The sequence below is a fragment of the Schistocerca americana genome, chromosome 2 (assembly GCF_021461395.2).
Source record: "Schistocerca americana isolate TAMUIC-IGC-003095 chromosome 2, iqSchAmer2.1, whole genome shotgun sequence".
In the NCBI taxonomy this organism is placed as follows: Eukaryota; Metazoa; Arthropoda; class Insecta; order Orthoptera; family Acrididae; genus Schistocerca; species Schistocerca americana.
The window spans coordinates 352,201,906-352,214,765 of NC_060120.1; the positions used below are offsets into that span (position 1 = coordinate 352,201,906).

The 12,860-nt window shown below is 40.6% G+C and overlaps 1 protein-coding gene across 1 annotated transcript in view; it reads right to left on the reverse strand.

Annotated features, from left to right (window-relative positions):
• The window catches only part of LOC124594008 (ATP-binding cassette sub-family C member 4-like), a 181,029-nt gene that overhangs the window by 37,312 nt on the left and 130,857 nt on the right, over positions 1–12,860 (reverse strand). The window contains exons 18-19 of the mRNA XM_047132360.1: positions 9,135–9,258; positions 2,909–3,082 (exon numbers count right to left, since the gene is read on the reverse strand). Coding sequence (XP_046988316.1) covers positions 2,909–3,082; positions 9,135–9,258 — 298 coding nt within the window. The remainder of the gene's footprint in view (positions 1–2,908; positions 3,083–9,134; positions 9,259–12,860) is intronic.

Here is a 12,860-nt window from a genome sequence, read left to right on the forward strand (position 1 = left end):
TCGTCGGGTCAACTTGTAAATACGTCGGCGTGGTCTGCTCAGGAGCTCTGTGATCAACAACGTAAGTTGAACGGTGTGCTCCGAAACACATGCGTGAACCAAAATCGTGCTCTTTCGGCAGATATGCCATAGATCACCATCTATCGTACTTTGCAGTGCAGACAAGCCTCCGAACCCCACGTTCTGTGAAGAGTCGTGGACGTACAACCATTTAGCGATTTTTACCTCATTGCGCAGATGTTCACGACAGTAGCACGTGAAAATTCTACCATCTTCACCATTTTCGAGGAATTCGTTCAAAGGCTCTGCGTAATAATAATATGCCCTTTGTTAACGTCGCCTATCTCAATGGATTTCCCCATTTGCAGCCCATATCATCGCTAGGGTGATCCCCCGTCCGTGTCTGCTGTGCTAACAAAGTTTTGATACCGCGTCACGCGCCCACAACACCATCAGGCGGGGTACAGCGTACGGCTTATCAGTGTATGCTCCATTGCTAGTATGCAGTGCACCTTGAGCCGTGGCGCGGTCGACCGTGCTCTAGCTTTAATCGGGGTTCGATATCTCGCGATAAATCGCAGCTCGGATGAGTAACTCTGGAGCAGCTAGTCAAAAAAGGGCGCAATGTGGCGTTAGAAAGAAGACAAACAAACAGGGGAAGGAGACGGGGACAGACTGTGTGAGAGAGGTGGAGAGAGAGAGAGAGAGAGAGAGAGAGAGAGAGAGAGAGAGAGACAGAGACGGCAGATTGAGCGCTTCCTCCCGTCGATAAGAGGTGGAGCCATAGAGCAATTAGCCGTACACAGGGCTGCTGTGAGTGTTGTCCTCTGTGGACAGACAGTTGCATGTGCCGGCTGGGTCCTACCAAGGCGAGTGGAGTATGTTTACAAGTGGCGCGTGTTTGTTTGGCTCCGATCCACGAGTGGATCGCACTTTCGGCAAAGCAGAAGCTGTGTACTTCCCATCGAAGGTACCGCTCCGGAGATAGCTTTCGGATACATTTATTTGTTGTGGTGAGCGCAGCGCGGTTAGCTTGCAACGGGCTAAGGATGCCTAGCATCTTTTCTTATTAAGTAAATATTTTGGTCATCTAAATCCTTGCTTTAACATGCGCCAATTGAGGTGTTGTGTTTGTTTTAATATTTTAAATTGTCGTTTGGTTTGGTAATTAACATGTCTAGCTCCTTCTCCAATTAAGTAACATTTCTGAGCAAATTAAAAGCCTTGTCTTTAAATCCGGTAACTACGCCAAAATCTGGTGTTATTACGGGAAAAGATATTTTATTCACGTCGCTGATTATTTTTGTGTTAATCAGGAAACTGTGTTGATGTAAAGTCAAAGTAACAACCATAGAGGTAGAAATGTGCGAGTGGTGCCACCCGACTGGCCAGTTTAAAATTAACCCGCCACATAAACGGTGTAGTTTTCGTAACGCCATGTTGGTGTCCACTTATTGTAAAAGGGATTGGTCTACGTGCAATTGCATTGTTTATCTTTCAAGTAACTTAATGTTTTGATAATTGCGAATGTTTGTTTTCTTTATTGTAAATTTTACCTAAAGACATGAAAGCTTTGAAAGTTTTCAGACAGATGTTTTAATCTACTGTAGAGTTATTTAATTTTTTTGAGGTTTAGGTTTAATGCAAGGCCCTGCGTAAATATAAATTTAAACTGTCATGGTTCTGCAAGTAAAAGAAAGCTTTGACTAGAGTTCAATAAATGTCATTAACTGTGATTTGAAATTAAAAGTTTGGGTATCCAGTAAAATAAATAAAATTTTTGAAATAGTGTTTAAGATTTTTGTCCCAGCACGTCATCTACTCCGCAAACTTGGAGCTACTTGTTTGGTTCATAATTACTATTTGGCTGTTTAATACTGTGTAGAATAATTTAAACTGTAATATTTTATGAAACACCGGACCACAACTATTTAACTGAGCTTTATTTATTGGGAATATCCCATGTTTACATGAAAAACACACAATATTTCACAACACATTTATAATTTAAGGAAAACTGCATGCAATATAAGAAATTACAGTGCTAATTAATTGGAAAGAATGCAGCCGGAATTTGTGTGTTTATATTGAGTGTGACGTTTCGTTAAGTGAACTGAATATCAAAGCAATTTTAGATAGTTACTGGTTCCAGAATCGACGTTAGTAGATGGAGAGAGAGAAAGAGAGAGAGAGAGAGAGAGAGAGAGAGAGAGAGAGAGAGAGAGAGAGAGAGCGAGAGTACCTACAGGGTGATTACACGATGATGTTACAAACTTTCAGGGATGATGGAGAAGGGTAAATGTACCAATTTGAGGTAAGGGACCCTGGTCAGAAAACGACAGAGCTGAAAATTTTATGTGAAAATCGTTCTGATAGCTCTGACAGTGGACCTCTTTTACTCCAAGATCTTTCAGTATTTTGGGAGGAGATAGAATGGACCAGAAGAAGAAGAAAATGACCAGGAAATATAGGGTCTGAAGCTCATACCTTAGCAGCTATAAGCAGCAGTGCTAATTTGCTACTGCCAAATATCTCTATCCTACGGAGAAAGTGCTCTCAGATCTCAGCGTATGTATTTTAGAGCCCATGTTTTTATCCAGACTGCCTCCTCCCAGGATATGGAAACCGAAGCTCTTGCAGCAGAAAAGGTTGACTGTCAGCGGTATCAGAACGATTTTAGCCTATAATTTTCTGCTCGGTCGTTTCCAGAGCACGATTCCTTACCTCAGATTGATACGTTTACCCTTCTCCATTGTCCCTGAAAATTTGTAGTATCATCGTGGACTCACCTTGTGTAACACGCAAGACGTCTTCTACATTCTGACTTTACATGCTGAACTAAGAGATGTGTACATGCACCTGTCTCACCACAGTAGCAATTAAATCACTTTCACCGTCGTTTCCTCACCTGGTAAAGACTCCAAAGCAGGTTCAGAAGGGATCTTGGTGTACTCAAGGACTCTCTCCACTGATGTCATCTGGCTGACCACTTCAGTCATTTGCATAATTCCATATTGAAGCATACCAGTCAGAATCAGAGACTGCGAAATTGCCAGACCCACACCAGAACCACCGAATGAGCCTGCGAATTAATATCTCTGTAAGTAGTAGACATACAACGTTTCACTGAAAGTTGGTTGAATGATATGTGGGAAACTCCTACGAAATGGTCAGAGGTCTTAAAAAGATGCAAAATTGATCAAATGTTTATATGGTCATTTCTTTTTTATTTTCTTAGTTACAGACACATTTTCGTGTCAAATGTTTGCTCTGTTTCTTTATTCTTTTTTGCAGATTTCCAGTTTGGTTTTACAGATAATTTTTGCTTTTCAAATGTTATCTTCTGATGGCTAAATGAAATGCTCAAAATGTCTACCATTAGCTCTAACACAACCTTCTAAATGCCTCATCGTTGATTGCCTTACTCACTTCCATATTGCAGTTGCTGCTGTATCTGCTGAAATAGTTCTTGAACACGCTGGTGAAGAATATCAACATTCGCAAGAGATTGTCTATACACTTGAGCCGTGTGTGACTCGCCTTGTTGCCGTTCATAACTTGACATCATGTAATAGCGATAGTGGCGCCTCGATTCCTTCGTGTGTTAATGGTGACACTCAGTTACTGGTATTGTTTGTCTGCGAGTGGCAACAGCAGCAGTTATCGATAGCCAATACTGTGGTACTATCTTTGGTGCCACAGCTAGTATTCAGGGTCGTCGTGTGTGTCAGGCAGTTTGGCTTTGGACGGTGCAGCGAGGAGGTCTGCAGCGCTAAGGCAGGCCGGGACTGCTGGTGGCGTGCAGGCACTGTCAGTCCGAGGGGCTGTAGCTGACGATCGAACCCAGGACGTTTGAAGTTGAGTGAACCTCCACTGTTTGAGATCTCGCTGTTGTCTGCGTGTCGCTGCTCCCGTGGTCGGTGAGACCCACCTCAACAGGTGGAGTCTGTCATGTTGGCGGAAGCTATTAGCCGCGTTCTACTCCTTGATGTTAGTTTGGATTTAATATTATTTTCATTAGTGAAGTGCAACCAGCGGTATTTTCTACCTTGTAGCCGCTAACGCCCCAGTTACCTGCCCTGGAGGTTAGCGTACTTTTACGGCAGTGAACCTTGATCCTGTCTGACATGGCCTGTAGTTCGACAGCCTCTGGATTTGTACTGTGCATATATTTTTGGGAGGTCTGCCTTGGTTCTAGTGTTTCCTTCGGCATGATGTGTGTTTCTGAAGATGTGGTGCTGTCCGTCTCTTCGACCTTGCCTAAAAATATTCCATCGTTGTACCGGTGATCGGACGTTAGGCGGATTGGTTAGTCGGTCGGTCGGCGCTTAAGTTACCCCTAGTGTGAGTTGCCATCCTGTTACGTGAGTACAACTCTTGGCTGCCTGTCTCACCGCCTACACAGCTGAAGTCATCTTCCTCAGGTCGATCCAGGGAGCACTGTCTGTCGATCACTCCGTCTTATTTGGACAAGTTGTCATAATTGTTTAAATTTACCCTGTTTTAACATGTTATTGCCTTCCTCACTTGTAATTCCGGCCTTCAGCCGTCAATTGTTTGTAACACTGCTTGTGGCCTTCAGCCGAAAAATTATTTTCAATTTTCTCTTACTAAGGCGTGCAGCCGTCACTATAGCCTGTTACAGTTCGTTAAGATTGTTTTAAAAAGGTTTTAGTATTTTAACATGCAACTGCCTTCCTTATGTGTAATTCAGGCCTTCAGCCATTGAGTATTCTGAAAATTGCTTGTGGCCTTCAGCCTCCAATGATTTTGAATCCTTTCTTAATCAGGCGTTCAGCCATTAATTGTTTGTAACATTTCTTGTGGCCTTCAGCTGACAAATAATTTTCAGTCCTCTTTTAGTGAGGCCTTCAGTCGTCACTATAGCTTGTTAAAAGTTATTAAAATTATTAGAAATTAATTTAGTATTTTTAAGGTGTAATTGTCCACCTTATTTGCAATTCAGGCCTTCAGCCGTTGTGTATTCTCAAATCGCTGCTGGCCATCAGCCGTTAGTTGTTTGTAGCATTGCTTGTGGCTTTTAGCCGACAAATAGTTTCAGCCGTCACTATAACTTGTTACAGTTATTAATATTTTCAAAAGGGTTTTTGGTATTTTTAACGCGTAATTGTCCACCTTATTGGTAATTCAGGCCTCCAGCCGTTGTGTATTTATGAAACTGCTACTGGCCTTCAGCCGACGAATAATTTTGAACATTCTTAATCAGGCCTTCAGCCGTTGATTGAGTGTAACATTGCTTGTGACCTTCAGCCGACAATAACTTACAGTTCTTCTAATAAGGCTTTCAGCCGCCAGTGTAGTAAAATATTTTAAAAATGATTGTACAGAGTTTTGTTTTTTAAAAAAACAAAGTGTATGTGTTTTCTGTGCAACCAACGGTAACTGATTAGGCCCCGTCCACACCTTTCCTGCTTACAGTAAGTCCTACGTCTCAACACTATGTTCCCAAAAATAAAAATCCAGTGTACTGAGGTCAAGAGGAAATCAAGCTGTTGCTTCCCCACGACCTATCGCTTCTATCTGGGAAACGATGATTTAAAATTGTTCTTCCTTGGAGTGCAAAACTGCAATTGCGAATGTTGACTTTCTTCGCCACCTTCTCGAATAAGGATTGCAACACATACAGCAGCAGCTAGAATACTCGAGTGAGTAAGACAGCCAGTGATACGGCCTTTAGGAGCTTGTGTTGGAGCTAATGGTAGACGCTTTGAACATTTCATTTAGTCATCAGAAGATAACTCTGAAAAGAAAAAGATAACTCTAGATCCAAGCTGGAAGTTTGCAAACAAATACACAGAAACGAAGCAAACATGCAACAACAAAAATTGTCTGCAACTGAGAAAAGAATGAACATATGTTTATGTGAACCTAAATGCTTCTCTTTAAGTCCTCTATTCATTCCCCAGAGATTTCCCACCTATTAGTTAACACCTCGTATACGTATTTATGCACCCAGTCACACAAGAGACAAACTTGGGGAATGACGAAAACACTATCTTATAAAATGATTTCATACTTCGCGGAAGACAAGAGAGGACATTTTGAGTCATCAAGAAACAAATGAATGAAGTGTGAAGACAAAAAAAGAGCGGAGTATGAGAACTGGAATTAGAGCACATCAGTAGAGTGAAAAAATTGATTCACAGCAGGACGTATTTGAAGTTATATATCAGATATATTGGGGGTGAACAGAAGTCAACTCTCATGACTTCTGGTGGGACTGTGAAGTAAAGCTGTAATTTGTTAAAATTATAACGTAAATAGGAGTGCAATTTGATAGTTCTTTACGGATAGTGAGCAGAAATAGAAAAAGTTGAAACTAGAAGCAAGTGAAATATGATGCTACAGAAACAAGTTAAAAACTATGTAAACATCTAAATTAACAATTTAATTCATAAGGAACAAAACAGAGAAAAATATGGTGAAAAACATTGCAAAAGTAGAAAATGGTTAGTGGAACATGAAGTAGAACTGCTAGAATTGATGCATTTTGCAGTCGAGTGAACAGTACTAGGGAAATCAGTAAAAAAAGGCGATCTGATTTTAAAATTCCTTCAACGTTGTAATGGACGGAGCTGGAACACTAGTCTCGATAGGTGAAAGACGTATTTGAGGCAGAGCTCCTGAGAAGACGGCAGCGAAATATGCATGCATAGCGAGGTGAACGTTGGCGAGCAGCATCACAATCGTACGTGCAGTCCATTTCAGAGTCCAAAGTGACTTACAAGCGTAGCAGAAACGACTGAATGAAAGGAAGGAGAGAGTGGGAGCCGCAACGTACAAACTGGTCATTGAACTCCAGTTAGAGAAACTCCTGGCATCTAAGTAGGATAGCCATCTGGCTTCTAGTGATGAGCTGCTCGCAGACTGGGTGCTCAGGCAGACAATGCCTCCTTGCCGGGTGAATACTACCTACACACACTGTTCATCATCGTCAACTTTCGAAGATACTACAGTAAGCAGATATGTCTTGAAAAAATCGACAAGCAACAGGTTCTTGCAAAGGGATTAAGTGGCGACCACTAAGAAATTGATAAATTCATATACATCGATTCCGTTGGACCTGTTCAGGGACTCAGAGTGAACGTAGAATGTTATCTCCAGGAATGCACGAAACTCAATGATCCCATCGTTATAGCCTATAGGAATAACTTTGCACCAGCCTGAAATTTATTTTATTGTATCGATTTTATTGAAACAGATACGAAACGCACATGGGAGACGAAATTTATTTCAACATGATTCGGGAGTTGATTTGCGACATTTAGAAGGAACTATAACGAAAAGAACTTCGTCCTTTCTCAAGCAATACAGTAATCAGATCTACTAGTTTATGAGTGGTTTAATTTTTCACCCGAGGTGTTGTACAGTTGAACAAAAAAAGAAAGTAACCGCGATAAACTAATGAAAACTGATGAAAAATCGAACAGCAATCTTTCGTACCACTGTCTACTCCATCGTGTCACAGAATTGACAATGACAGTAACTTTGCAAGGAATGGCGTACAACAGTTCTTCGCCTTCAACGCAACTGAATACATTATATTTTGCTCATGTACTAAACAAGGTGTTCTGACCATAATCCTATGTAAATTCGGTACTGATTTTACGTGATTTTTTTAAACGGATTGTATTCATTAATGGGCTGCAAGGTTCCTACTGTTAATCTGCCTTTAGTTAGCAGTAGATAGTCATAATTTCTTTCCATTAGAAAATTCATATTGGAAGTAAAAATTAATTTTGAAAATCAGCACTTTCAAATTGAAAATAAATGTGCTCACGTTTCTAAAACATTGGTCACATTTACTCAAATAATGACTATGTACCTACCGAATTTGTGTCACGTACACAGAAAATTGTGCTCTATCTATTGCTAAGCAATCAATATAATTCTTGGATATGATTCCCTAGATTCCAAAATATGATACAGTTGATATCTAAAAGTGATATTTTGTTGCCTACTGCCTAGTCATCAGCCACACACTAATGAATCGCTAGTACCGTCTTCCTGCAACACATCAGACGTAGGTCACACCTCCAACAGTAAACACAATGCTGGAAACGAAAAGCTTCCAAGCTAAAAGGGAGTATATCGAAAACAGAAGAGCCATAAAGCTACGCCTGTGACTAAAGCGGTGGCAAGCAAAGAAAATGAGAAGAAGAAGGGGAGGAAAGATTGACGAGACTGAATCTGATTCCGACATCTCTTTGAAGACAGACGACAGCATTGATGATGTCCATCCCTTTGAAGAATCTACGCAAGATTCTATTGTTATGACGAATGCAGTTCACGTAGGTGACGAAAATTACATCTTTGCTAAATTTCAAAGATGAAAGAGGAATTCGACAGGTACAAATATTTCTGCGCCATATAAAAGGTACTGAAAAATGACCAAAATTTATGGTTTATGGTTCTAGACTCTATGGACAAGGACAAAATAATTTTTAAATTAAATTAAAAAGACTTTTGTCTTATTAACAAAAGTGTTGTTACAGTGAATTTGTCGGTTCCTCATATTGCTATTGGGATAGGAAATATCAAACGTGCCACCTGTTTTGAGTTTAATGGCCCTGCTAGCGTTCATGAAACAAAATAACACAGTGATTCTCTTTTGTGTATGTCTCATTTTTTGTGCTAGTGTAAATATATTAAGTGTAATTGCTAACAGTTCCTACCTATTGTCGTTTAACTTTATAAAATTAAAAATAGGAAAAACAAAAAAAAAAAAAACACATTTTTGTACTTCACTCTAATGTATGTTTCACGCCACAAATACATCCTACACACATCCCGGCCAGGATAATCCCAATTACACAAATTTATTGTTTTCATTTTTAAGAGCACAACCTTCTAAATTCTTTGCAAATAAGATTCTCATTGTGTACCATAATTTCGACCAGCCGTATCATGCAGCAGAAGAGAAGTGTTTCACAGTTGCGAAGATGAACAAGTGCTCATAGAACTTAATGCATGTTTACCGAAGTTTTCCTCTTCGAATGATCATTCCTGTCGTATCCCTGAATATTGACTGTTCATCCTGGGACACCCTGTTTACTAAACTCATGAGATGTTAAACATGTCCTGCGACATAATAATTTAAGTAGGGCTCTCACCTACAGAAAGGACGAGGAAACTGTAGGTGACGATTGTAACGAAAATGCTGCTGAGGAAGTCCAACCATATTCCAAGAGTTGATCCGTTTGTTACATACAAGAACCATGCAGAGGTATGACGATCCTAAAAAAGAAGACGCAGATTAGTGATATTATTATTACTATAGAAAGAAAGGCTGTCAAGGGAAAGAGAGGTAATGACATAAAATATCTGACCATCTAACGTTTCTTCAGTCTCCTGATTAAATTTCAAACCTGTACCCAATGTCCCATGAATCGAGGGGATGTTACACTGTTGTTGGTGACTCGTCCTTAGGATGGTGTCAGTCTTCCTACATCCCCGTCTGTCCAATGTAGGAAGACTGACACGGCATGTGGTGACAGCTGGTTGTTTGTCTTTTGCATTGAAAAAGAAACTACCTATTGCCTGAGGAACATAGAAAAACACAGAGAAACCCTTTGCCTTCAAGATGTTACTTATATTATTTGATGTTTCCCTACAAAAGGTAATATGCACCATTTCTTTTCCAGTTGGTCTGTGTTTTTCATTGGGGACAGTAGGGACGTGTCTTGCTTCTTCATCTTTTTCTCTAAAATTTTATCAATGGTGTTGGGGTCATATTAATTATTTGTGGCTATTGTTTTTACTGTGTTAAGTTCCTGGTCAAAGTCTTCTTGGGACATGGGGATAGAATGGAGACTGTGGATCATGTGATGGAATGCTGCATGTTTGTGGGCTGTAAGATGTTGGGAGGAAGCCGGGATGAAAGTGTCAGTGAAGGAATCTTTTCGGTAAATTTTAAATTTATGCTTACTGTCTTCTATCTTTAAGCTAACGTCCAGGAAATTTATCCTTCCCCCCCCCCTCTCCCCAACTCCATGCTGACTTTTATGGCCGGCCGAAGTGGCCGTGCCGTTCTGGGCGCTACAGTCTGGAACCGAGCGGCCGCTACGGTCGCAGGTTCGAATCGTGCCTCGGGCATGGATGTGTGTGATGTCCTTAGGTTAGTTAGGTTTAATTAGTTCTAAGTTCTAGGCGACTGATGACCTCAGAAGTTAAGTCGCATAGTGCTTAGAGCCATTTGTTTGACTTTTATTATGTTAGTGTGCCTCTGGTTCATATTTTCCACAAATTTTTATGGAGTTGTCTATTGGAACCTTTCCACACACAAAGAATATCATCTACGTAGCTGTACCAATACACATGTTTTACCAGTGGTTCTCTCTTAAGAAAATAGGTCTCTCACTTATTCCTGAACGTTTCTGCTAATAAGGGGGATAAAGATGAGTCATTGCCAGACCATTGCTTGATTGTAATATCTCCCTTGAAACTAGACGTAATTTTGATTTAAACAACATTCCACTCCACTAGCAACGCTCAGCTGCTCTGGGTGTATGTTGAATGAATACAATGATTGCGACACAATATATACATAGTCTTTCACTGGAATACATGTGAACAAGCTATGCACATCAAGAGAGACTAATTTTGCATTTGTTGGAACTTTAACATATGTTGACTTGTTAACAAAAATCCAAACAATTCTTATTGCTATATTTCCCTTTGAAGTTCAGTTTCTTCTTCAAGATGGCATTGATTCTCCTGGCAGTCTTGTGTACCGGAGCTTGTATTGCAGATACTACAGGACGGACTGGAGCTTCAGCAAACTATACAGTTGTCGTGCCCTAGGGTTCATTTCCAGCATGCTCTTACAGGCATATTCAGAAAAGATGTTGGAGCACTTGTTTACTACCTGCTTAGCCTGATCATTGTAACTAAGTGTTGGGTTTCTCTGTAGTGTTTGTAGTTGCACTGCCTGGAAAAAATCCTCTACTTCGCTTGCAAAATCTGTTTTATTTAACAGAACTATAGTCGCACCTTTATCTGTCCTAGTCTGGCAATGGGCTCACCTTTATCCTCCTTACTAGTAGAAATGTTCATGGACAGGTGGGAGACTGACTTCCTTAAGAGAGAACCACTGGTAAAACAAGTTGTGTATTGGTACAGATATGTAGACGATATTCTTTGTATGTGGAAAGGTTCCAGTTGACAGCTCCGTAAATTTGTAAACGCAAAACGATGAAGAAGCAAGTCTTGCTACATTGGACAGACGGGGAGGTCAATCTGTACCAGGCTTAAAGAGCACCACAGAAGCTGGAGATTGAGAAGCGTGATTTAGCCTTTGCAGACATTGCCCGAACAATAACCAGAAATACATAATAGATGTACGGTACAAGTCTCACACACAGAGGAAAAGGGGGCCAAACTCAACCAATTAGAAATTTTTGAAATTAAAAGACAGGTGTGTATATCCCCACACACATTTTCAAACAAGCAAACCAAGTTCAAATATTCGCTTCTTTTAGCTGAGATCACAACTCCAGGATAGAAGGAAAACTTTTGGCTCCAGTTCTTCGTAGTTATGAAGTTCTTGGTTGATGCATAACTTTAGTCAGGTCATTGTAGTGCAATTGCTGAACGTGTAATAATGTATGTGATTTGTTAAAAATGGTCATTGCCGTAATTGTATATTAAGCTATGGAAAAATACCTTAAGAAGCTGAGATGATTATCTTAGCCTTGTCATTATGTTTATCTGTGCATTACTGTCTTTGGGAATCAGTAATGTATTTGCAAATGGGCTTATAACCCGAAACCTACGTTGTGCAATAATATTAATAATGAAATTGTGAAACAAGGCCAAAAAGTGTTTGTTTAGTTAATTCACAATGTTTCGCCAAGAATACATAGTTGGTTCAATTAAAATGACTTTTTGAATAATAAACTATTAACTTACTTTTCTACATCTGTCCCTTTTTCATTTGAGTGACGTCTATATAAAAGAATGCGATGTTGGTGTGGAAGAGACAAAGATGTTCCTGGTAACGTACTCCTGCAACCCAGCAGCGTATGGAAGTGAAAAATATACTGTCGGAAGCCTGGAGAAGAAGAACATGGAGGCACATGCAGTGGGACGCTCTCGAACAATGATAAAACTTATGTGGACATGAAAATTGCGAAATGAAGAACTAGTAAAGGATGGGGGAGAATTTCTATGAAAGACCGTTATCGGAAGAAGAGAAGTGTTATTGGGAAATCTACTGCGGCACCTAGAAATACACTGTCTGACAAAGCAAGTGAAGCACCAGACGGGGAGGAGGAAACGAAATGATTCTTAACGGTTCGAGGACGCATGTCCAGTTATTTCAGTGAATACAATGTCGAATAAAATTGACAAAGGTCTTCGCTGTATGAGCCCACTTATCTGCTTGAATTTGCACCCTGTTTGGTATGGATGCATGCATTGAGTTGGGCGTGGAGGTTGCTATAAAGCCGTTGAATGACTTCCTGAGGCAAGATGGCCCACAGCTGTTGTTACTGATCCTTGATAGCCTGGATAGTTGCACTGGTACAGAGTTGAGACCCGGGACGGTCCAACTCGTTTTCTGTCGAAGACAGATTGGGGCTCTTGGTGAGCATAGATGTACCTCAACATTACGCAGAGAATTCTTAGAGACATATGCTATGAGTGGACGAGCGCTGATCTGTTGAAAAATGGCAACACGATACAGCCTCATGGGATGTAACAACCAGGATATCTGTGTCGCATCCTTACGCCGTCAGAGTTCCCTCAGTCACTGCCAGACGCGACCTTAACTCATACCCGGTAGTTGCCCATACTGTGACATTAGGAGTAACACCGCTTGTCTCCCCAAGGCATTTGAT